The 25,676-nt window shown below is 36.0% G+C and overlaps 2 protein-coding genes across 2 annotated transcripts in view; both read right to left on the bottom strand.

The window, feature by feature from the left end:
- LOC144975103 (complex I assembly factor ACAD9, mitochondrial-like) overlaps positions 1-7,055 on the bottom strand; it is a 28,898-nt gene extending 21,843 nt beyond the window's left edge. Inside the window, exons 1-3 of the mRNA XM_078918830.1 lie at positions 6,917-7,055; positions 980-1,263; positions 408-495 (exon numbers count right to left, since the gene is read on the bottom strand). Coding sequence (XP_078774956.1) covers positions 408-495; positions 980-1,255 — 364 coding nt within the window. The 5' untranslated portion in view covers positions 1,256-1,263; positions 6,917-7,055. The remainder of the gene's footprint in view (positions 1-407; positions 496-979; positions 1,264-6,916) is intronic.
- A 4,723-nt stretch (positions 7,056-11,778) lies between these two features.
- Positions 11,779-21,901, bottom strand: LOC144975102 (proteasome subunit alpha type-5-like). Its single transcript, XM_078918829.1, has 9 exons — positions 21,827-21,901; positions 20,642-20,748; positions 19,878-20,004; positions 16,544-16,611; positions 15,327-15,434; positions 14,752-14,810; positions 13,743-13,845; positions 13,156-13,242; positions 11,779-12,301 (listed from the first exon to the last, which is right to left on the bottom strand). Exons 2-9 carry the CDS (start codon positions 20,735-20,737, stop codon positions 12,224-12,226), a joined length of 726 nt encoding a protein of 241 aa, XP_078774955.1. The 5' UTR covers positions 20,738-20,748; positions 21,827-21,901; the 3' UTR covers positions 11,779-12,223.
- Positions 21,902-25,676: the final 3,775 nt, after the last annotated feature.

Genomic DNA, 25,676 nt, shown 5'->3' with positions numbered 1-25,676 from the left:
TTATCAACATCTATAATGGTGAACGCAAAAATAATTCAAAACCCTTTGAATATTCCCCAACAAAAAAAAACAAAAAAATTTTTTTAATTTAAATATAAGAAAACAGTTTAAAAAAAAAAATAATTACAATACTTTAAATAACTGCTGAATGACTTTTTTTCTAGGAAAAAAACCCCTTGAAGTAAAAGAAGAAAATAAAATTTGAAACTATCAAGGTATATAGGAGGGAATGAAAAAAAAAAATTCAATAAACAAATTAGTCGATCAGATTGCCTTTTATCAGTGATAATTCAGCATTGCTTTAAGGTAAGAAATGTAATATCCGAGTGCAATCCTCAATCTGAACAGCTGCTAGGGAGCAACTGATCACAAACAAACAATATTGATATTAAATTCTTTTAACTCACAATTGTCATAAAACTTTTCAACTGGTGCACACAATTCATTCAACTGCTCATATTCTTCAGTGCTGATCTCGGGGTAGACAAGAAAATTCTGAAATATTATAAATTTTGAAATCAAAAAGACATAATAAAACAACAAAACAATAATAATAATAAGAAGAATTATAATAATAATAATAATAATAATAATAATAATAATAATAATAATAATAATAATAATAATAATAATAATAATAATAAAAATAACAATCACAATTATGACATAATAATAATAATAATAATAATAATAATAATAATAATAATAATAATAATAATAATAATAATAATAATAATAATAATAATAATAATAATAATAATAATAATAATAATAATAAAACCGAACTCCAAATCAGACATTGATTTTTCAGAAACACATCGGTCCTTCAGAGCAAACAGAAACACACACATACACACACACACGCACAGACGCATATACACACACACACAAACACACACACACACACACACACAAAGAGTGAAGCCAAACAAAAAGAAAGAAAAAAAACTGACAAAAGGAGAACATAACATACACTTACAGGGTCAAGTTTTCCAAGGAACAAGTTTTTAGCAACGGGCTCTTTCAATACTGGTTTACGTTCTGTTGGTTCATACTGACTTAGACCCGATGAATCTTGATTCTGCTGTTGCAGGTTGTTGTTACCAGGAGATTTGATGGGAGTGGGACTTGCAGTTGATGCTAAATATCTGACTGGATACAATCCTCTGCATTTTGTTGAGTTCAAGGTCTGTTTTGCGGCTAATTTCAAGTATGATTCGGAAAAGCGCAAGAGTTTGTTTGTGTTGGACATCATTACGAAATCTTGAAAAAAAAAAAGATAAATTATGAAAATTGAGCTTTGTATTATATGATACTGTAAACAAATGGTGATTAGTATAACTCTAAAAGAAAAAGAAAAATCCAGATATTCAGAAGAACCATCCGTTTTCATCTACAGTCCTGATCTGAGTATTGAAAAATGATCCTGAAATTGAGAAATTGTCACCAAAAACAAACATTGATTTGAGCCTTATGAATTTATGTTGTATCTGATATCTGCTAGGTCGTAGTATTTCTGTAAAAGATTATCTTTTATATGGAATGAACGAAGTTGAAATCATTTGTTATATTGTTTCAAGAAGTGATTGGTTCTTAAAAATTATCTCTGTACTATCTTGTTAACATCTTATTTTGGGAGAACTTTTGAAAGCTCCGAGCCCTAGCATTTCTTTCAATTTGTATTTTCACCTGTATCCGTATCTGTATGGTTGGCGCTGAAGAAACCAATGGTCTGGTTGTATTTCAGCGGCGTCCTCATTGGGCGCGGGCCCATGTCAGTCGGGCCTTGAAATCGTTTAGGTGTGGTGCCATGATGACCAGTTCATCCAGCCCATTCCACTCCGAGATAGTTCTAATGAAGAAAGAATTTCTGTAGTTTTGTGTTCTTGTCTGTGGGATTTTGAAGCAGTTCGAATTGTTTGTGGCGTATCTGTCAATGGGGTTTTCGGTTATGTGGTTGGCAAAAGTGAGTGCTCGGATTTTTCTTTTGTTTGGTCGTGGCGTGAAAAAGGAGTCTGCCTTTATTGATGGTATTTGATCTGTTATTATCTTGAACATGAATGACAGACGGATTTCTTTTCTTCTTTGTTGGAGGCTGATGAGATTTCTTTCTTCTAACATTTTTGTCATGCATCCTGGGGTTCTGCTCTTATAGTTCCCAGTTATGAACCGGGCGCCTTGTCTCTGGACTCTCTCAAGTTTTTGAATATCCTGTTTCAGGTAGGGGTCCCAGGCAACTGCTCCGTATTCCAATTGTGATCTCACAAGTGCGAGGTAGGCGTTTTGTTTGCATGACGTTGGGGCGTGGCTAAGATTTCGGCTGAGAAACGCGAGGGTGCAGCTTGCCTTTTGGGTTATTTTGTTAATGTGTTTCCCCCATTTCAAGTCCTTTGAGAAGGTGATGCCAAGGTATGGGTTATCGTCGACTTGTTTCAGGACGGTGTTGTTTAACTTGTAGGTCTCATTGTACTTTTTAGCTGTGCTGAGGATGTAGCATTTGTTTGCGTTAAATTTCATTCCCCAATCATTAGCCCACTGTTCGAGACTATTCAAGTCCTCTTGTAGCAATTTTTGATCATTTGCAGATTTTATTGGTCGGTATATTAGACAGTCATCGGCGAATAACCTAATCTGAGATTTTACTCATAGAGGTAGGTCATTGATGAAACAAAGAAATAGTATGGGTCCTAGCACCGTTCCCTGTGGTACTCCTGATATGACTGGACATTCATCCGATGACGTGCCGTCGAGGACTACTTTCATGGTACGTTTTGTGAGGAAATTACAAAGCCATGTGTGTAAAGAGACACGAATTCCATAATTTTCTAGTTTCTGCAGGAGTTTTTGGTGGGGCACAGTAACAAATGCTTTGGAAAAGTCGAGGATGCCGATGTCTGCCTGAGTGTTGGCATTCTGGAGTCTCAACAGGTCGTTTACAGTTATTAGGAGTTGGCTTTCACATGAGTATCTTTTGCGAAACCCGTGGTTCAGGTCAGTTAGGATGTCATTGTTCTCAAAGTGGTTCATCATGTTCTTACAGATTATATGTTCTAATAGTTTGGATGTTACAGACGTCAGTGAGATTGGACGGTAGTTCTCTGCTTTATTTTTGTTGCCTTTTTTTAATACATGTGCGATGTTTGCCTTCAGCCAGTCATTAGGGAGCATCCCGGTGTCGACCGATTTTTGGAAAATTATGCATAATGAGGAGGCCAAACTCTCAGCACACTCCTTTAGTACTGTGTTGGGGATGTTATCTGGACCTGACGCCTTAGATGGATCGACGTTTTTCAGCAACTTTTCAACTCCTGAGATGTTTATGTTGATATTAGTAAGAGATTGGTCACACCTATGTGATGTCGGTGGGGTGTTGTATTGTGTGGATCATGAGGGGTAAAGACAGATTTAAATTGATCCAAGAGGATCGTTGCTTTATCCTTCCCCTTAATGTACAGGGTTTCATTTTCTTTCAATGGGGCTACACCAATGGAATCGTATTTCTTGCTTTTTATGTAGTTCCAAAATGGCTTGGTATTGTTTGTTTCAAGTCCTTTTTCTATAACATTGTTAATGTGCGTCCATTCTGCTTGCCTTATTTCACGCCTACTTTGAAGCTGCAACGATTTGTATGTATCCCAGGTTCCGCTCAGTTTAGCCCGCTTGAATGCTTTTGCTTTGCGTCTTAGTAGTACTCGTATTTTCCTGTTCATCCACGGCGGCGTTCTTGTATTTTTATGTACTTTTTGGGGAATTGACTCCTTGATTGCACTGAGTAGGCAGGACTGAAAATGGCTCCACATTTCATTTACATCCATACCGTTTTTGTGCTGTTCTGTGATCTCTGATGACAGTCCCTCGATTCGTTTTCGTAGTGCGGCCCAGTTGGCCTTTTGAAAAGGTATCGTGTTTTGGGGGTTGGTTCATATAATTGGGGTTTAGTGTAGTTTCAGTAACAACGCAGGCATGATCTGATATTCCTGGTTGTGATGTTGTTGAATGGATCAGTCATGGATTGGATACGAAAACAAGATCTAAAATATTGTCACCGCGTGTGCATTCTTCGTGAATTTGTGTGAGGTGCGCTCCTGCTGTAATGTCGATGAGGCTTTGTTGTATTGCACGTTGTGGGCAGACAGATAACGTTTTTGAACCGTCCCAGTTTATATCAGGACAGTTAAAGTCTCTGTAAGAATCATTTGGTTTGGAGTTTTTTCTGAATTGATTATTTCAAGCGATTTTTGCAGTTCTACGATGTCAGTTTCGTTTCGATGGGGCATGTAGAACGATCCAACAAGGATGTTTTTATTGCCTTGGACCTTTTGTCAGGCATTTATTTATTCAATTTGCCATCATATATATAAGCATTTTATAAACTCTAGAACAAACCTTGATAGATTTATGAAAGTTTAAAATTTCCTAATTTGACCATTGTTTTGATTCTCGGCCGCCATTTTGATTTTTGAAGTATTGAAAGGTAGTGCAAAGCAGTCCTAGGTTGTTTTTTTCTTTATAGGGTTAGCTTGAGATCGGAGGATTTTTTTTCTATAAGTGTTAGTCATAATTCTTAGTAAAGGAGCTAGGGTGTTTGTTTTTCCTATTAGGGTTAGTTAAAGATACTAGGCTTTATTTTTTCTTTGGGTTAGTTGAGGGAATATTTCAGTTGTTTCCCTTAGCACTAGAAGCGTTCGGAAGGCCTCGACTCATTTTACTTTTAACTTGTAACTTCCGTCCACCTTGTCCAAATGAGTAATGCCAACTTTTCCAACCATAAAAAACCGCCAAAGACCAGAGTTTGTAAATATTGATAGAACCTGGAGACTTGAACCAACGAGCTAAAAATAGGGAGTTTAATAGAAATTCTAAATGTACCTCACACACTTGAAACCAATGTCATATGAAAGAGCTGGCAACACAGATTACAAAACAGTTTGAATTTTGTTTGTATCTTGATTAGAAATGTAGTTACGGCAGTTCAAAGTCTGAAATTTCAGACCGATTTTTACCCCAAAATTACCATTGCAAAGTTGTGACCGAAATCGCGTGATGTTAATAAAAAATGGTTAAAACAGTCAATATGGAGTTCTTATAATATATTGTATACCAAAATGTTCGTCTTATCGAGGACAATGCATTTACATTAATAAAGAGGAAGATAAACATTTCAAATTAACACATTATTACATAATATGACGCAAATGTTACATAATCAAAAACTCGGCTAGACGTAAGAAACAATTTGCTCTATCACTTTTGGATTTATCCCCAATATCTCATTGAAACAATTGCAAATAATTCCCCTCTTCTAATTAATACATAGAGGATAAAAAAGGGTTTGAGAGTATTTAAATGAAAAGATATAAACATGTTGTGTAATGTCATAATGAGTTTATTTTTACCTATGGCAATTTAATTGCATATAAATAAAATGGTAGAAAAAGTTCAAATAAATTGAAACAGATTCCCTATTATACCTAATTAGAAGGAAAGTTCTGGCTTTTAATACTTTAAAAAATTCTGCTGAACCACTTTGGGTTTATTGCTATTACATCATTTGAACTGACAATTAATATAATTTTATCCCCCCACCCCCTTCCCCCTTCTCTCTCAATATATGGGGGTGTCAAAACTAATAGAACTTCTTACCATAATAATTATTAAGGCTAAGGCCTTTAGAATATGGATACAAATGATAAACATATCTAAACATATGGGAAAGAAACTTGATGACTTGATGGCAAAGTAAAATAAAATTAAATTAAAGCAATTGGTATTTTTAAAATATCGATATTATTAATATCGGATTTCACAAAGAGAAGAAATATACGAACTTTTAAAACAAAAACTATAAAAAGCCTATAAATAAAGTTGGAAAGTATGTATTCAAAATAAAAACATAGCAAATAATAGTACTGAAAATATTATGGACTAAATTTAACATAATACATAACTAAGTTTAAAATATCGATATGAATATCGATATCGTCCGGCAGCCATGATGAGAAGATAATGTAAACAAGGCATTTCGGCGCAGAGTTAAAAGGTGTCTGCGCATCGATATAGAGCCCTGAAATTTGGCATGCATAAAGTTTAGATGTTATTCTAAAAACAAGCGTTTAAATTTTAAAAACACACGCGGTAAATAAAAAAATAAATGCATTTGAAAATTGCCAAATTTTAACTTCATATAACTTCTGGAATTATCAATGGATTTTTCCTTAATTGGCACCATTTAAAAGGAAATTGAAAGACGAAAATAATGATATCAAAATATCTGCGATATTCCTCTTTATAACGAAGTTATGCATCTTTAATTGAACCCCCCAAAACGCGAACGGCAATTTTCGGTCACAACTTTCCTATGGGCGAGTTGGGTCAAAATTTGACTGCCACTGCTGTTGCTCACTAAACTGCCTACTAAAAAGGCTGTAATTTTCTAAGTGAACAAAAGTTGGTGATGAATGAAAAAGTTGCAAAGAAAGTTGAAACATTAAGTTTTTAAAATATAAGTAGGTTTTTGCAAAAGGATTTCAAAAGAACTTCAAGTTTGCCTCATCAGTCATCAGTCATCAGTACTTAAATTTAAATTGATGGACTTGACTTGTTCTCAAAACTCAAAGGCAAAGGCAAGGGAACTTCACTTGAGCCTACTACAACTGTATAATTCTTGGGAATATCTAGTAACATCAAAATAATTTCTGTGAAACTATGGATTTCCTAACCCCCCCCCCCCCTTACCTCTTTACTTACAGACATCGAGACTCAATGAATGTCAAGCTCCTCGAGCAGATCAAAATCAAGGACAATCTCAATCTCAATCACTCTGGTAACCGATGTCAAGACCAAGACTGACAGATAGATAGATCAACTTATGGTGGGAATTATGTCCTCATATATATGATAATATGAAATAAGTTACCTGCTGTTTGAACGCAAGATGTAGTGAAAACGGGCTTCAAGTGGCGTTATTAGTTTTGTTTTGTTTTGATGTAATCTGGAATAACGACAGCAAAAATCACAGTCACTATACTAGGAAAAAGGACAAGGGCGTGGCGGAAGTTTATACATTTATACACGTGAAGTGGCTCCGGAACAAGAAATCGTGCAGAATAAGTAATGAGAAAGGATTCGAACCACAAACCGTTTGATTTCTACGGCAAGCGTGCAAGCCGACATTTGCAGGTCTGATAGCTCAAATTATTATGGTCTCATTTTTGTAATCCATCTCTAGTCGCAGTACAAATTGAAAGAAATGCTAGGGCTCGGAGCTTTCAGAAGTTCTCCCAAAATAAGATGTTGTGCGGCTATGTGGTCTTGTGGTATGACACTCGCTTTCGGATCGGAAGGTCCTGGGTTCGAGCCTCGCGCTCGGCGCATAGTTGAGTCCTTGGAAAAGGCTCTTTACTCACTTTCTCTCACCGTACTCAGGTGTAAAATGAGTACCTCGCCGTAACAGCGTTGTCTTTGTCCGAAAAATTCTAATATCGCCTAACAGGCGTCATGTCCCGTCCTATATGTTAAATGTTGCTGTTGACCAGGGACCCCTTGTAAAGCGCTTTGAGCACATTTAGTGGATATTGCGCTATATAAAGCTCTTTTTTTTTTTACTGCGAATAGTGATTTCCTTTATTCGCAGTAGTATTGCGAATGATTTCCTCTATTCGCAGTAGTGATTTCCTCTATTGGCTTAATACTGCGAATATATATTTCCTCTATTCGCAGTAGTACTCACATATTAGTGAGAGGGGCAGATATGACAACAGGGGTGAATACGTCATCAATGCTGGCGAGTGAGAGGTCGAGCGCCGCCATTTTCTTTTTTATGCAACCAGGGACGCTGTGCGATTTAGTCTCTATTTTAATGACTTTGATTGAGCTAGATTAACCTTTATTTGTTGACGGAACATAGGTTTATGACGATAAACTAACTTAGAAATATTAAACTTTACTTTTACTTGTACATTTCTGGTTCGGTCCCATTGGTCGGGTTTATATTATTAACAATGATAACAATAGAAGTTAAACATACATCGACAATTAGACAAAAGAGAGAGAGGGACTTGTTTACTTGGATCTATCTATCTACACATATATCTTTTTATCTATCTATAGATTTGTCTATCTAAGCCCCTATCACGCTGATTCTTGATGACATGTGTCCAATTAAGTTTACAATCCCTGGAACGACAGCGGTTCACACAATTCTTTGATTTTTACACCACCATTAGCCGGCTTTAACTTTATGCAGATTAATGAGGAGACTCAACGACAAAGAATAGGACTCTCCTCTTTGAACCTGCTGTTCGGACTTCCTTGTTCATTTGACACATACCTGTTTTATGACACATGGCTGTTATTAGTAGGGATTGATTAAAAGTGATGAGAACGTGGGAATTCCTTTCAACATTTCAGACCCGTTGATTTCTAACAATGACAGTACCATGCGAATACGAAGTTTGGTAATTATTCAAATATTATGTACAATAAGTAGCACAGTCTCTCTCTCTCTCTCTCTCTCTCTCTCTCAAGCAGTATTCAGTGAGGCCAACAACAGAGTGAGTGACAATGATTGGGAATTCACAAGATAATGTCTTTTTATAATGCATTTGAACAAAGTGACCCCAACTGTCGTCAGTTTGAATAAATACCTGACGATAGGCATTGGTGGATAAAGTATACGAGCAAATAATTATTAATTATGCTTTCTTGGTGACTTGTACAGCATGAAATGAAAATTTTGTTCTATACTGTCAATGCTACTACTACTACTGCTACTACTATATGTAACACGCCTGGCCGGCGGTTTTGTTTTCAGTGTTGTGACTAGTGCTTGTTTTCTGGACCCCCCACCATCAGGTAGAAATTCGTCAACGCACAGTGCATTCATCCAGAATTTAGAAGATCTTATTGAAACTGAAACAAATCTTTGTAATAAATTAGTTATCCTTGGATATCTTAACTTTCATTTTTAACCCACGTCAGATCACTTCAGCATATCTGCAAATACTCTTCTTGAAAATCACAATTTACATCAACATGTGAGTAAACCAACACACATAAAGGGTTACACCATGATTGGGTAGTTACCGGGGGAATTAATATTTCTGATTTGTCAGTGACAGACAGATGCATTGCTGACCACCACGTGATCACATTCTCCTTCCATAGTCCACGGACAGGTAGACCGAAACGCGAGATAACATCTCGTAACATGCGGGTCATTGATATTGTTGCCTTCAACAATCAGATCAAAGCGGACCTTGAGAATCGCCAACACCAAGAGCACAATAATCCTGCTGAAATTTACAATGCCTGTCTCCGTGCTGTATAATCATGCGCCCATACGAACTAGGATTGTGTCAGATCGACTTTCTGGATCACCGCTGACGTACAGTAGAAAGGAGATGGCTTTAAACAAACAACCAAGATGACCGTGTTATTTATAATCCAGTGTGTAAATAGTAAATGAAGTGAAAAACAAAATTATTTCTGAAAAGGGGATTGTATTTCAGTTGTAAAATGAACTCATGTTCCACCTCTAAATCAAAATCCCTTTTCAATGTTGTTAATGAAATGAGTGGTAAATTAAAAACGAATGTCATGCCAGGCAAGATAGATAGAAATATTTTACCAGACGTGTTTGTAAACTATTTTAAAGAAAAAATTGCTAAGATTATATGTAAGCTTGGCTCATGCCAAAATGGAGAAAATTTGATTGTTAGCATGTCATATAAAGGCCCTCTTTATTTACTGATTTTAAAACAGTTCATCTGAAGTACGTGATGTCATCCTATTAATCATATGGCCTCCTACTAAGTCCTGCTCATTAGATCCTATCCCATTAAAGCTTCTTTTAAAATGTCTTGACTCAACCTTAGATATAATTACCTATATTATTAATCCCTTTGCTCTGGAATAATACATATCTGCCTTTTATTAAAAAAACATCTGTCACTCCTCTCCTGAAGAAATCGAACCTTGATCCTGATGATTTAAAAAAACTACCACCCCGTATCAAATTTGCCCTTCACTTCTAAGGTTCTCGAAAAGATTGTTTTAAAGCAGTTAAAATCACACCTATAGTCTAACAATTTAATTGATAAATATCAGTCTGCTTATAGAGAATATCACAGTGCTGAAACTGCTTTACTGAAAATTATCAATGATTTATGTCTGTGATAGAGGAGAAGTCTCCATACTTACTTAACTTGACAATTCAGCAGCTTTCGACACAATAGATCACATAATTCTATATAACAGACTTTTTGATAATTATGGTGACACCATCCTTCAATGGTTTAAGTCATATTAAGTAATAGAATAAAATCTGTCTTGATTGATGGCAAGCAGTCAATTGATTTAACATTGAAATTCTGTGTCCCACAAGGCTCGGTCCTAGGTCCAGTGCTCTATGCCCCTTGGGCACACCATTGAGCCCCACGGAGTGAATTATCACACGTATGCCAATGATATGTAGCTGTATAAGTCTGTCTAGCATGCATGTGGGTTCACTTCATGTGGAACAGTGTTGCGCACCCATAGGGCATTGGATGCAGAGTCATAGACTAAAACTTCATGAAGAAAAAAAAATGAAATTTTATTATTTTGTACACCCTCTAATGTCATTGACCTAGTCTTCCTAACTCAGGAAGACAAGGTTTATGACCTGTTTTCTCAGGTCATCATCTACTGTTTTAACTGTTTGATCACCTCTGCTGGGAACCTCTTGCCAGATTGATCAGCACAATCTCATTTCCTATAACTATATAAAAGTCTAGACTGAGTGTCTTCTTTGAAGGGCCTCCCAACTTTGAGATTTTTCGCATACTTGTACAGGCTAATTTCATTTGGCAAATACTCTGCTACTCTTTTTGATGTTTCAATTTTATTAGTTTTTTTTTGGTAAGCTTTTTTATTATTTTTTTTCACGAGCTGCAATAAGAGTTGCTCCTTTTTTTAATCTTTCACTAGTAATGAACTTATGACTGGTGGTAGGGCAGTTAACCCTTGTAGGATAGAAAAATAAATTGAGTAAATGTGGCTCATATATAGGGGAACAACACAAGCCAAACAACGGTTCGGCCCTTGGCCTTCGTCAGGAGACGACTAAACACAAAAATGTAAGGTTACAAAAATCATATTATGTCAAATCCACATGACAAAATGTGATTTTTTGTAACCTTACATTATTATTACAAAAATCACATTTTGACAAACCACATTTGACTAAATGTGATAATTTGTAACCATACATTTTTTGTGTTTTGACGTTGATTGTCTCCAGACGAAGGCCAAGGGCTGAAAAGTTGTTTTGTGTTGTTCCCCTATAGGTTATATATGAGTCACATTTACTCTCTTTACTTTTCTATTCATCTTATTGGCTCGTTTAGGTACCTCTAGTTTTTGGTTTAACCCTAGTAGCTGGATTTTAGTGTACTCTGCAATGCGGCACACTGGAACTGATGACCAAATTTTGTCTAAATATAATAATAAGCTGTTACCTCCCATGAGCAAAAGATTTTGGCACACCCTTTTTTAGTGTCTCCTGAGAGCATGCTGGAAGCCAGCGAGTACTGTATGCCATTTACAAATTATGGACAATTGTAGTTGTAGTATTCTTTGATGACAGACATCTCCAGAACGTAATTTAAAAAAAATAAAAAATAACCCAAAGCAGATAGTCTAGTCTTTTGAAAGTCAGTTTCCATGTTGTATTCTACTCATGCTAATTTTTTCAGGTTATCTTTCTATGTTCAGAAAAACAAGAACTATTTCATTGGGTTTTTTTAAAGAGTTTTTTAAAATTTGTTCTCATATGTATTCAAGCAATACAGAAATCAACAAAAGATTTTTTTAAAATGGACATTAACATATCCTCTCATTCTCTCCACCTGAAACCAACATTGTTTTAAAACTTTTTTTTTTTGTTATCATTTTATTATAGTTTTCATAATTCTTTCAACATCACAATTTCATTATTGTGCTCAAGCACTCCATCACACAATACTACAGCTAATCGATTGTAATGTTACTAACTTAAGCCTTTTTTCTTTCTTTGAGAATTGTGTCATACATGTTATAAACTAAGAATGTGTTAAATAGTTTCAGTGTTCCTCAACTCATTCTCCTCTCACACAAGGTCATTTTTAACACGTATCTACCATACAACAAAAATTTGTGAGTTAAAAAAAACATTTTATGTAAAAATCAAACACAGTAAAGTAGCTCAGATGTCCTTGATAATTGCTTCCAACTCGTCTTTAGTCATCATGCAAAACAATTCCTTGGGAGTTACCGTGCACATCTGGTGGGTTGAAAAAAAACAAAAACCGACATGATAAATCAAAGTTAAATAATAACATAAAAACATATAAAACATTTTGGTACACCAAAATGATGCATTATTAGCCCACTAGTCATCGCCAAGTGCTAAGTAAGATAAGAAGCAAAGCAATAAAATAGGGTTGATGTTTGTTTGGAGCAGCTATCATTAACTAAACCCTCTCCTTACCATCCAGAGGAAAATCGTCACATTCGTTATGATTCAACTGACAATTGTCTCATTCTGATTTCTTTTGTACATCACAAAATGTAAAGAAATGCTTTGATTACAGCTATAAATACTAAACACTGTGTTGTAGTTGTAGACATAATTTTGCTAAACAACATTCTGTATACAATGCACTTGTTACTTTTCTGTTTGAGTAAAGAAAAGTCTATATTTGTGTTGGGTGGGTGTGAATTTTCGGGGGAAATTGGCTAAAATGGCCGGTAATACTGGTAAGGAGAGAGTTAAGTAAGTTCTGAACACAGACATAGAAAGAAATACAAAAATGAACATTAACCGGTGGAAACAGAAAACATATATAAATAAAAATTGTAATAAATATTATTTTAACTAATTTTTCCTTTCAAAAGAACAATCACAATGCAAAAATTTAAATACCATAATTTATCACAAACATCATGGGGAAACACCCACTAAATCTTGGTCTGAACCATAACCATGAGCACAATCACAAAATCTAATTTTACCCCCCCCCCCCCCCCCCCCCCCCCCACCAAAAAAAAACAACAAAAAACAAAATAAATAAAACCAAAAACAAACAAACAAACCCAACCCATTTCACAGTTTGTGCTCTGATAAAATCTCATTACCTCTACATTGGAAGAATTCAATTTCTCCTCCATGACTTGCTTCAAAATGGTAAGTGCTGCCTTACAAGCTTCCTTCAATGTCATTGACTGTAAAAGAATGTTTTTTAAAAATTGGAAATCAATGAAAAGAACAGCAAAAAGTTAGTATACTTAATTCTGAGAAAACTCAAAATTACTAAAGACTATCACATATGCGTCATGTTGATCGGTGGAGTTTCGAACAGCTTTCATAAAGTGAATAATTGTTATGATAATTACAATATCTCTGCAAAATGTATCTTACTATTTCTGTACAAATCTTGTTCTATTTTGTCTGTAACGTAGCTGCAAACACCCAGCTTGCATGAATAAATGATACACGATAGGTAATGTTAAAAATGTCACAGTCTCAGTAAGAGATTGAAATAATCCCCTAATGAAAAATAACTATATACTTTCTTGTTCATAAACTTGTTGTGTTTTGTCTGTAATGTAGTTACAAAGAAGCAGCTTGCAAGATTAAAAGCGACACATGGTGTTAAAAATGTCACAGTCATGGTAACATATAGAAACATTCCCCTAATGAAAATCAAAATCAATGTACTTACTTTGTGATAAACTTCCTGCAATGCTTGCTGAGCACCTTCAGACCCTGAACCAATGGCTTTGCCATGGTATTGTATGAATGTGCCAGATGGGTCCATGTGGAATCTATAAAAGTAGAGGAAAAATATTTGAGTACATAATGACAATGGTGTGTTGGAGTATTTTCACAATTGATGCTAAGCATTGGGATAAAATACTCACCTGAACTGCCTGTCAGAGATTCGTACCAACACATAAAAAACTATGTGTGAAATGTACTTTAATGAGAACTAATCAGCCAGCTGTTGGCCTTAAAAATAATTTTAAAAGAGCAAAGTGAACTCATCTTCATTTAGTCTATACGAGAAGATAAAGAAATAAAATTAATAATAATAATAATAATAATAATAATAATAATAATAATAATAATAATAATACTAATAATAGCAATAACAATAATAGTAATAATTTTTTTTTCTTTGAAAGGCAAAATTTATAGTTATAGCACAATTTGAAAAGAAGGAAAATTTCAAGTATTGGTAATATTTAACGGCAGAAATGGCCAAGTAATGGTCTTTGTTGAGGGGACAATAAATATAAATATACCTCCTATAGGGAATGAGATTAGCGGAAGAGTAGCGTCCCTTGATTGGACGTCACCTTACAGAGAGAACGCCAGAATGGTTTTGCGCATGCGTCTCTCTCGTCCTCGCTTTCGGTGAAGTGTCTCATGCTGCTTTCACCGGAAGCGAGGACGAGAGAAGCATAATACACAAATCCAATTTGACGTTCTCTCTCTAATAAGTTCTCCGCCGGTGACGTCCAATCAAGGGATGCTACTCTTCCGCTAATCTCATTCCCTATAGCTCATGACCAATCAAAATAAAAGGAAATGAATAAACCCTATAACCATACAGTACGCAAATGTATAATTTATCTTTTGACTCCATGTCAAAGGAAAGAGAAACCAAATTATTAACTAAATCATTTTGAACAAACTGCCAAAAACTTTAATGTAGTTCTTGTACTTACAATCGAGGTCCGTTTTCATCAACACCAGCAAACAACAATGCAACTCCAAAAGGCCGGCTCTGAAAGATATATATAATATCATTTATGTAAGTAAAATGTTTCACTACAATATTTCAACACCAGGAAAAAAAAAAAAATCATGACTCCCTCCAATATTCAACCACAACTTGACAGTAAACCATTGAATAGCTATGAAGAATTAAGAAGAAACTGAAAATAAAGTACAACTAACAAACAAAACAAACGTTAGAATCAAATAATTTTCAAAAGAACAATTTCTTTCTCAATAAATTAGAATGTGATCAAAGACTGCAGTTCTTGTCAAAATATCATGAATAATTCAGGGATAAAGATTAACTTGCCCCACCCCTCATCCCTCATTTAAAAATAAAAAAGAAGTAATTTTCAAAGAAGAAAAAAGAAAAACTATGTAAAAGTCTGCAAAAATCTTCTTTTCTTTTATTACTTCCGAACAAAAGGAAATTTTAAAAAAATAAAAATCTTGTAACACAATATAAATTATTTTATAAATCTAAATTTAAAAACATGCACTTACTATGCTTACAAGTACTTACCATTGCACCTGGGTCAGGGTCGTCATCTCCAAACTGTAATGCCAATTTGGACACGGCTTGTGTGATGCTTTCTACACTCATGTTTTCATTGAAAGTAAACCAGTGATTCTGTGAAATGGATATAAAGAACATTTTCATGTTCAAATAGAATAATGATAATAGTAATAATAATCATAGTAATAATAATAATAATAATAAAAACAATAATTATAATAACTATTATAACAATAATAATTAAGTTCATGAATTGGGTTAAATTTGTATTCATCCGTTTAAAACGATTATTTGAAGGCTCTACATCTTGTATCAGCAATGTAAACATTGTCCATTAGTTGCAAAAGTAAAACAAACTATGGATATATACAGGGCTGTCCAGAACAAAACTGCTTAACAGATTTTTAAAAAAGAGGCAATAAACAGTGATAGTCCTGGCTACAGTAAAGAAATTTTAAATATATATGTCCCTAGAAGAAATTGAGTGAATGACAACATTTTAAGTTTGGTTGAAATATATCCTTATTAAAATCTTCAATAAAATAAATTGTCTCTGTGCTATATTTACTTTTTTACTTCTGTATCTATGATGCTGATTTAAATATAATTTTGTCTACAGTTTGTAAAAGCCCTTGGAGCCTGTTTTAATGTATTTTGTAGGTTCTGACATAAAAGAGATAAGAATTATCGTCTTTAATCAGGTATTCAGTTCTATTTCTTGTTGATTAGAAATGGATAACTCGTGTAAGATGCTTCTCACCAATTTATCCTAGAGCAGACTTGCATATTTAAAAATTAGTAATTTTTAGGAGATAAAAATAGTAGTCACTATAGTAAACTTTAAAATACTCTCACAAGGATTAAATAACACTTCAAAATCCTTAAAATAATATAGTCTGGCATCAACTTTCATTTTCAATAAGTTTTAATGACTAAGAGATGTTCATGAAGTTCTGAAATTGGAATAAAAATTCGTAATTCTACGAATTTTTCATAACAGTAGGCAGGTCTGCCTTAGAGTAACACATTAATGGAAAACACATGAGTGAAAAGCATATTAATTATACACTTTTTGTTTTCCATCAGGCCTCTAATTATGCCCCCTGTAGCTTATAATAAAAATTACATGGCATTTATGTGGTGCTTCATCTCATTAAATCACGCTCTAAGGGCTAATAGACAGATTGCATATCAAGTTTTAATTTTTTTAAACATGAACTTACCTGTGCTTCAACTCGTGCTTTATCAATTAGTGTTTTAGAGTCAGCAATAAGACCACTCATAGCACAAGCTGCAAAATATTATCAAATGTACCATATTAAAATCAGAAATCAAAATAAGAATATTTTGATGAATAATTTCATTTTTTTCCTCTATATTATGAGAACACTACAGTAGAACATGAAAGTAACGTACTCGGAAATAGCAAGTAAAATCTAAATCCCCGCTTTTTTCCCTTATTTGAGTCAATAAAATTAGCATGCAAGTAGCGAGTATGATTTGGTTTGTCTGTCTGTGTTTCTGTAACGGTTTGAGTTTAACGGAAAGGGGTGTTAACCCTTTGCCAACCCCCAACCTGGAGGACCAGGTGACTCAAAGATGGGGGAATCACACACCATTAGTCGCCTTTTACGACACGCTGGCTTGGCGTTGGGCTATTCTTGACCCTCTCAGTTGAGGGACCCCGGACACCACACACCACAAGCTTCCAAAGAAAGGGGACCTCAGTAATTGTAATAATTATCGAGGCATCACTCTTCTTTCTATCCCAGGAAAGGTTTTCAACCGTATTATTTTAGAGAGAATTAAGAATGCAACAGATGCTAAACTGCGGGACGAACAGGCAGGTTTTCGGAAAAACCGTTCAACCACCGACCAGATTGCCTCTCTGCGAGTCATAGTGGAACAGTCTATAGAATGGAACTCTCCTCTTATTGTCAACTTTCTGGATTACGAGAAGGCTTTCGACAGTATTGACAGAGCAACATTGTGGAAAATTCTGGCACATTATGGACTCCCTGAAAAGATAGTAAACCTCATTAAGGAAATGTATGAAGGATCAAGTTGCAGGGTTGTACATGAAGATCAGCTGACTGACAGCTTTGAAATTAAGACTGGTGTCAAGCAGGGATGCTTGCTCTCTCCATTCCTGTTCATCCTTGCCATTGATTGGCTAATGAAGGAAACCTCCAAAGGGAGAAGAAATGGGATACAGTGGACCCCCTGGACACAGTTGGATGATCTGGATTTTGCAGATGATCTGGCTCTTTTGTCCCACACCCAGGACCAGATGCAAGCAAAAACCACAATTATAAACAGCCTCTCGGAATCAATTGGTCTAAGAATACACCCTGCAAAGTCAAAGGTCTTGAGGATAGGTATGCGTCAAAGGGAGCAGATCAAAGTAAAAGATCAGGAACTCGAAGATATAGACACTTTCTGCTATCTCGGAAGTATAATTGACAAGGATGGAGGCACGGAAGCAGAGGTGAAAGCACGAATAGGAAAGGCACAGGCTGCATTCACATCTTTGAACAGAGTTTGGAGAACTAAAGATATCTCCCTTCAACTAAAGCTAAGACTTTTCAACTCAAACGTGAAGTCTGTCCTACTGTATGGATGTGAAACTTGGAACGCATCACAGGCATGTATAAGGAGGGTACAGATTTTTGTAAACAGGTGCATGCGTAAGCTACTCAGAATAAAATGGATGGATAGAATAAAAAATGAAGAAGTATGGAAAAGAACACAGCAGAAACCAGTAGGAGAGGATATAGGAAGAAGACGATGGAGGTGGATTGGACACACGCTTAGAAAGAATGACTCAACTATAACAAAGAAAGTATTGGACTGGAACCCTCAGGGCAGAAGATCAAGGGGAAGGCCACGAGGAACATGGAGAAGAATTAAAGAAGCTGATATACAGAGAAGTGGTAAGACCTGGAATGAGATAAAAAAGTTGGCTCAGGATAGAGAAGGATGGAAACTGTTTGTCTGTGGCCTATACCCTGACCCAGGGTGAAAAAGGCAATGATGATGATGATGAGCGAGTATGAAAAAGACGTCAACTCTGAAATAACGAGCATTTCCTGCCCCAGCCTAGGACTGCGAACGAAGTAAAGCAAAAAAGAGACAAGGGCTATTTAAATATTTTTAGCCTAGCTTCTTTTCTTTTCTTATTTTTCGTTACGAGTAATATTACATATTACTAGTCTGTAGTAGTACATAGGAGGCTAAACAAATTTGGGTGGGGGTTGGGTGTGTGTGTTTGTGTGCGTGTGTGTGTATCGGGGGGTGGGGGGTCAATTATTCACCCAATGTGATGCCACGCGACGTGCGAGGTAAGCACTGGCAGCCAAGATGTCAACATGCCTCACTTCGCAGCATCGGTCAGCGAGTAGCATTCGTTAGCAAATGACACGATCAGCGTGGAACCATTATTTCTGTGGGTCAGTGATTGAGTGATGCGCTTGCTTACCTCATCAAACATGCCTAGTGCATACAAACACTCGCGCACACACCACACACACACATACTTCTATGTTCTTGTTTTTTCTAGTCATGATTTTTCTTGAAATAAAATTTTAAAAAAAAAAATAATAAAAATAAAAAACCAAGCATTCTGCCACTTCTGTGAAGAAATTGAAATTGGGGCGACAGCTTTTACTCGAATTACACACTCGAGGGAAATAACCAGCAATATTATAACCTTTTCTTCCACCGGCCGAGTGACCTTTCCTGGCAACTCGGGAATAACGAGAACTCGGAAATAGCGAGTAATCAGGAGTAGACCCATCGAACTCGCTATTTCCGAGTTCTACTGTATTAATTATCTGACTCAATATATTACACCCTGGTATACTTTACACTCATTTCGTAGAACCAAGATATGATCCAACATTTGATATTATGTCATCAATATAATTCTTTTAAACTAAAACAGAAACCATAAAATCGGAACATAACATTTTATATGAAAATATAAAAAAAGGTAATTTATGAGGGTTTCAGGATAGGAGGGAGGTAACAAAAATGCTTCAAGCCAAACAGGCATAATGGGCAGTACATAAGTAAAAGGACTTCATGCATTTCTCATTAGATCAGAATATATGAAGAGTGGTTTTCCAAAACTCCTTGACTCCGATTTTTTCCAATTTTGAGATATTGGGGATTATTTCCCCTAAAATATCTTATTCAGTCTATTATTTTATCATATTTAAACTTCAAATTCACACAAATCTAGGGAACTTTTTGTGCCAATTGATACTTAAAATGAATTTTAGATTTCAATTTATCTCATGGATGGAAAATCTCAAAAAGTAGAAAAAGCAAGGAGTTTTGGAAAACCAGCCTTCATATATATTTGGTCAACCAGATTTATTTTTCAAACTCAAATTACAAATTCCAACCAACTGATTTTTCAACAGGTTCCAAGACATGTGCATCATTTATATATAGTAGTACCATGCTGTACTGTAAGCGATACAAGTAGATTGAAGATTATACAACCATCTTGAGAAAGAGATGAGGTAGAAAGTGAGAACAAACACATTTTACCTATATGTTTGTCCACTTCCATGATTTTTTCAATACTGGAGGCTTCAATAAGAGGGGATGTCACTCTCTTTTCAACGGCTAAAACCACTCCTTCACTTGTATGAATGCCAATGGCAGTCGATCCCAGCTAAACAGGTAGAAAAAAAAGGAAAAAAAGAAGAAATAATATATTTGACAAAAATTCAACAAATAAAAGTAGCCTTAGAAAATTGAATGAATGTCAAATTGAATCAAATACTTATATTTTGGAATGAAATATTAATCAAAAGAAAAAGGTTCTGGGTCTTGACCTATAACACTATTATTATAAAAGCAAAGTTGACAGAAGTGATCAAAAAATAAAAAGTAGAAAGAAAAAAACATAACATCAAATGAGAAACAATTATTTTTTTTAACAAAGGAATTTATTATAGAAGTCTATGTCTATTTTTATGAACTTAAAAAAAAAAGTAACTTAAAGATTAATTAGTAAATATTTCATAAATGATAAGATTCAAGATCTTTAAGAAACAGTGTGTGGTTAAATCTGTTGTATCATTTATTTCATCATTTTTAATCCCCCCCCCCCCCCCCCCCCGACTTATTTAATAAATACCAGCATGTATTTATCTGCAGGTCTGATAACCCAAATTGTTATGGGCTCATTGTTGTAATGGAAATACTCTCAAACAAATGCAAAATATTGTTCGTAACAGCAATATTAAATCATGCACATAATTGCGCTCAGTTATCAGACCTGAAAATATATGCACAGAGATGCATACCTTTATGGCCTCGATGGCATATTCTACTTGAAAAAGTCGTCCTTCTGGTGAAAAGGTATTGACACCTCTGTCGTACTCAGATCTTGTGAGAAACATTGTTTTGACTTCTGAAAGAAAGAAAAAATATGAAAAAATTAAAATTGTCCTTAATATTACAATATTGTATTTTTAACCCCTCACAAGCAGGAATAAATTGGAACTCTCCATCCCATTTGAAATAAAAAATACCCCTCCCCCTATCTCCACACCCCGACTTTTAAAAAAAAATGGCAAATTCCAACTTTAAAAAACTGGAAAACTGGCTGCTGGGACCACTGTTCTTTAAGAAAGACCAAAAAATCCTCTAAACCCTCTTCAATAATAATAATAAAGAGATAGTAGGTATTTTGATATTTTTTCAAAGCAAAAATTAATAATTTATTTTGACGTAGACAAAGATTAAATAGGCCTTTAAAAAACATTTAATATGATACCTTACTTTTAGATCTAGGATAAAAACTAGAAACAGTGATTATGTGAAATTGTGTTATTAAAATTTTAACCCAAACTTCACTTTTCGGCACCTATAGATAGGCTGGAATCAGCAGACTACTTTACGTGATAAGTGATAGTGATAGCGATAGTGATAGCGGCAAGAAACCCAACCATTGTGACCTGAACAAACAAAATAAGTGCAGCGGTCAGAAAGGAGTGACTGTTTAGAGACTGACAATGGGACTAAATGTGGTCAACTGCGAACTAAAGTGGCAGAACAAAAATGTCAAAGACCCCACAACAGCAGTGCATTTATTTATGATTTCACTCTGTGACTCTGTGCAAGTGAAAGTGAAAGAAAGTGCAAAATTCAAAATCGATTGTCTGACTGCGGGTGGAACATGACAATTGATTATTTAGCCATTCAAAAAATGTGTAAATCTATTTACGATGATTAACTTGATTGAATTTGAAAACATTGTATCTTTTTACGAACAAAAGTTATGATGGCCTGGACAGACGTTGACGACGTTCCGTCGCCGTTGGTTGATTACCGATTCGCAGCGTTGTATAAATTGATGTCGTGCCAAATAAATGACAATAACGAAGACTAGATGTGGATCTATTTGTCCTTAAATAATAATTAACACTGTCGGCGAACACAAATTTCTAATTGGAACATTATATAATACAATAAAGATGTAAACCTACCCGCTTTTGTCGGTTTGTAGTTGTCGGTGACAAAGCATGAAACAGAAAGTAAGCGTTATTTGACAGGGTTGCCAGATTATTTTTCAACAAAATGCCAGGGGAAGACTCAAAAAATGCCAAAACACTCCAAAAAAATGCCAAAGTCTGTTGACTCCCACCCCCACTAAGAAAACTACTCACTTTTGATAGACAATTTACTATCATATCCTGGTGGCTTTTTTTTTCTTTTTTTTTTTTTTTTGAATTATACTAAATTTCTGTGGGGTAATTTTTTACCATTTACTATAATGGAGTGCTAAACACTACACCACGGTTGGATTTTAAAATGATAAAGAAATACATTAACCATGAAGAGTTTTTCGCGTTTGAAATATTAAGATAAGGTTTGTATTTGATGTTAATATACAAGAAAAGAAAATGCCAAATAAAATGCCAAATGCCAAATGATTTTTCTAATGCAAAACGGTTTTTACAAAAATGCCAGATTTTTGGATCTGGCATTTAAAATGCCAAACTGCAACCTGTTTATTTGATCGCTTTTACTCGATCGACGACCGAGCGCCAAGCCACGAGTCAGTGCTCGATCTCAATGCCGGAAGAGCGAGTTAGTAAAACGATCACTCGATCGTAAAACGATCAAGCGGGTTGTGAGCTTGAGACGATCTTGACACGTGAGACGAGCTTGAGACGATCAGGATTCGAGCGAGCGGAGGGGTAACGAGTGTTTCGAATCATTTCAAATTCAAACGATCACAGTTTGCCATCCGATACCAATCGCCAATGTTTGCACACGGTAGTCTGTGGTTCTTCCACAGCCCTCACTCCTTGTCAGATGTTAGTGTGTCTGGGTGGCAGTGGCAGGGAAATTCGTATAGGTGTATCACGCGTGTGTGACAAGACTTCATTAAACCTACTAAAGTTTGACTATCACACACACACACACACACATACACACACACACACACACACACACACACACTAAGGCTATTTCTATGACACACACGCATCCCTCTATCAATGAACACTCCTACAGTAGTGCGGCTATGTGGTCTAGTCATGACGTAACTATAGGTAGTACTCTAGTCGACCATGGCTCTCGTGCATTATAATGGTCTAGTGGTATGACACCCGCTTTGGGATCGGAAAGTCCTGGGTTCGAGCCTCGCGCTCGGTGCATAGTTGAGTCTTTGGACAAGGCTCTTTACTCACATTCTCTCACCGTACTCAGGTGTAAAATGAGTACCTGGCCGTTAACAGCGTTGTCTTTGTCTGAAAAATTGTAATATCGCCTAACAGGCGGCATGTCCCGTCCTACATATTAAATGTTGCTGTTGACCGGGGACCCCTTTACAAAGCGCTTTGATCACATTTAGTGGATATTGTAAAGCTCAATTTTTTAAAGTAAAACATTAGCTTTGAATATGGAATGTTTCAATTTTAGATGCCTGTGTATTCTTTGTTAGTTCCCATCATCATCATCATCATCATCATCATCATCATCATCATCATCATCATCATCATCATCATCAGGGGCAGCGGTACGGTCTTTGGTTGGCACCCGAAAGGTACCGAGTTCGATCACCCGCCGCTGAGTGGTCTTGAGCAAGTCACCTTGCCCTAACTAAATTTGCGGCGCTGCACTGCGGCTATCGCTTGGGTTATTCCAGTCTTCCCTTAGAATAGACCCGAAAGACGAATCTCCCCTATGGGATGAATAAAGGGAATTATGTTTAATTTATTTATCATCACCATCATATCAGCGGGATCATCATCATCACCACCACCACCACCACCCTAATAATAATGGATAAAATAAATATCAACACATTTCAATGTAATAATCAATCTAAAATCAATCAGTGCTCCTAAAAGACCCTTTGATTTCTTTGTCTAATTCGTTCCATACTTTTGGAGTCCCGACAAAGAAAGATTTTCAGCTAACTATAGTTTATGTATGGGAATATTAATCAGTCGTTTATATTGGAATCGGAGTTGTCTAGCAGGTGTATTAGTTCAAAGCGCATTTCCAAGGATTTACCATTCTCAATGAACTTCACAATATTTTATTTAATTTATTCCTCCGGCACGCCATATCGACCATACATCCATTTCGTACAGTAGGTACCGATCGCTGTTTGGAGTCTTTTTGTATTAAAGCTCTTTACAATACCCGTCATTGCTTATAAGATAAGAATACATTCACACCTGAGTCAAGTGCCTGACACACGGACTTAACGTCTGGATCACAATTTTCAACAATCACTGTCACTCATCCGGCCATTGGCAAGGCTTGATTTTGTGACAAGAGACACCGTACCACTGAGCGACCGAACAAATAATCACCATCTGCGCCATCGTCATCATCATCATCATCATCATTATCATCATCCTCATCACAGCCGTAACAGCCAGCAAAACCACAATCATCATCTTCGGGTCCGGTCTATCCGTGTGGGGGGTGGGGGTGGAACCTGCTAAAGTATTTCATTTTTTAAACAGAAACACGATAATCATCATCATCATCATCATCGTCATCCATTGTCGTCGGCATCGTTATCATCGTGTCCGGGCAATCCGTGTGTGTCTGGGTGTGGAACCTGCTAAATATTATTATTATCTACCTACCTAATAAAAACACACCATTCTTGTTCATTTATTTTTCAAATAATGAAATGAAAGGCACGACCTTTCCCGCACACACAAGAGGCGATGACGACCAGTGACAAATTATGGGAGGTGGGGGCGGCCGACAACTTTTGGCGCGACATAAATATGAAATGTTAAGGTGACAGCGGGATGATGGTGGTGGAGGGGGGGGGGGGGGTCTCAACCCTTCACCATCAACAACTGTTTGATGGCGTGTGTGTGTGTGTGTGTGTGTGTGTGTATGTGTGTGTGATGCGACGAACGATCATAATCAAGGCTGCCAGACAGCCAGATTTCTTCTTGCCCAAGTAGTCAAATAGACCCCAAATAGCCCAACACCACAAGCATTCTGACTCCCTTGAAAAACTCATTTGTTTTGATTAACAAAACAATCGACTACAGTTGGATAAACTTATCTTTTCATTTTTTTTAAATAAAAGATTTTTTTTTTTAATGAATAATAATAGAAAAGCGTTTTTAGTAACCAATTTTGAACTTGGCCATCTGGCAGCCCCCATCATAACCAGCTGCAGTCAAGCCAGCCACAGACATAAGAGAGGGAGGGGTATGTGAAGTTTCCTGTGGCAAACGAGTTGCTCGTGTTTTTTTTTTTTCAAACGAATCACTGCTCGATGACGTCACTGACTCGAAACCCGCCCGAAACCGACTCGATTTTAGAGGACTCGATCGAAAACCCGCTCGATTTGATCGTTTCAAACTCGACCCAGCACTAGCAAGCAGTCGCTACCAGGGTTGCCAGTTTGGCATTTAAATGCCAGATTCCAAAAATCTGGCATTTTGAAAACCGTTTGGCATTAGAAAAATCATTTGCATTTGGCATTTCATTTGGCATTTTCTTTTCTTGTATATTATACTCAAATGACACCTTTCTTAATTATTTCTAAACGCGTAAACACAAATCTCTTCACATCGGAAAACTTTGCTATTAAAACTCGCACCTGAACTAGCCTGCTCCTCAGATATTCACTCAAATTCAGCCCTCGACAAGTATCCTCGTAAGTTTTCTGGAATCTCCTGCAAAACTCATGTATATTTGCGTCATGGTCGCCTGTTAACTTTCACTCCACTTAGTAGTCAGTAGGTAAAAAATTACCCCAATAGGAAATTTAGTATAATTCAAAAAAAAAAAAAAAAAAAAAAGACAAGAAAACACGCAAGCCACCAGGATATGATAGTAAATTGT

The sequence above is a fragment of the Berghia stephanieae genome, chromosome 6, assembly GCF_034508935.2.
Source record: "Berghia stephanieae isolate SIO BIC M18660-M18661 chromosome 6, UCSD_Bste_1.3, whole genome shotgun sequence".
Classification (NCBI taxonomy): Eukaryota; Metazoa; Mollusca; class Gastropoda; order Nudibranchia; family Aeolidiidae; genus Berghia; species Berghia stephanieae.
Note: the sequence above shows the minus strand (reverse complement) of the source record. Positions and strands in the feature narration are given on the sequence as shown.

Coding starts and splice junctions, on each gene's coding strand:
- LOC144975102 (XM_078918829.1), bottom strand. CDS start 20,737: ATGTTTCTCACAAGATCTGAGTACGACAGAGGTGTCAATACCTTTTCA. Junction 15,435..16,543: donor AAGCACGAGTTGAAGCACAG/GTAAGTTCATGT, acceptor TCCATTTCACAG/AATCACTGGTTTACTTTCAA. Junction 13,846..14,751: donor GATGAAAACGGACCTCGATT/GTAAGTACAAGA, acceptor CTACTTTTATAG/ATTCCACATGGACCCATCTG.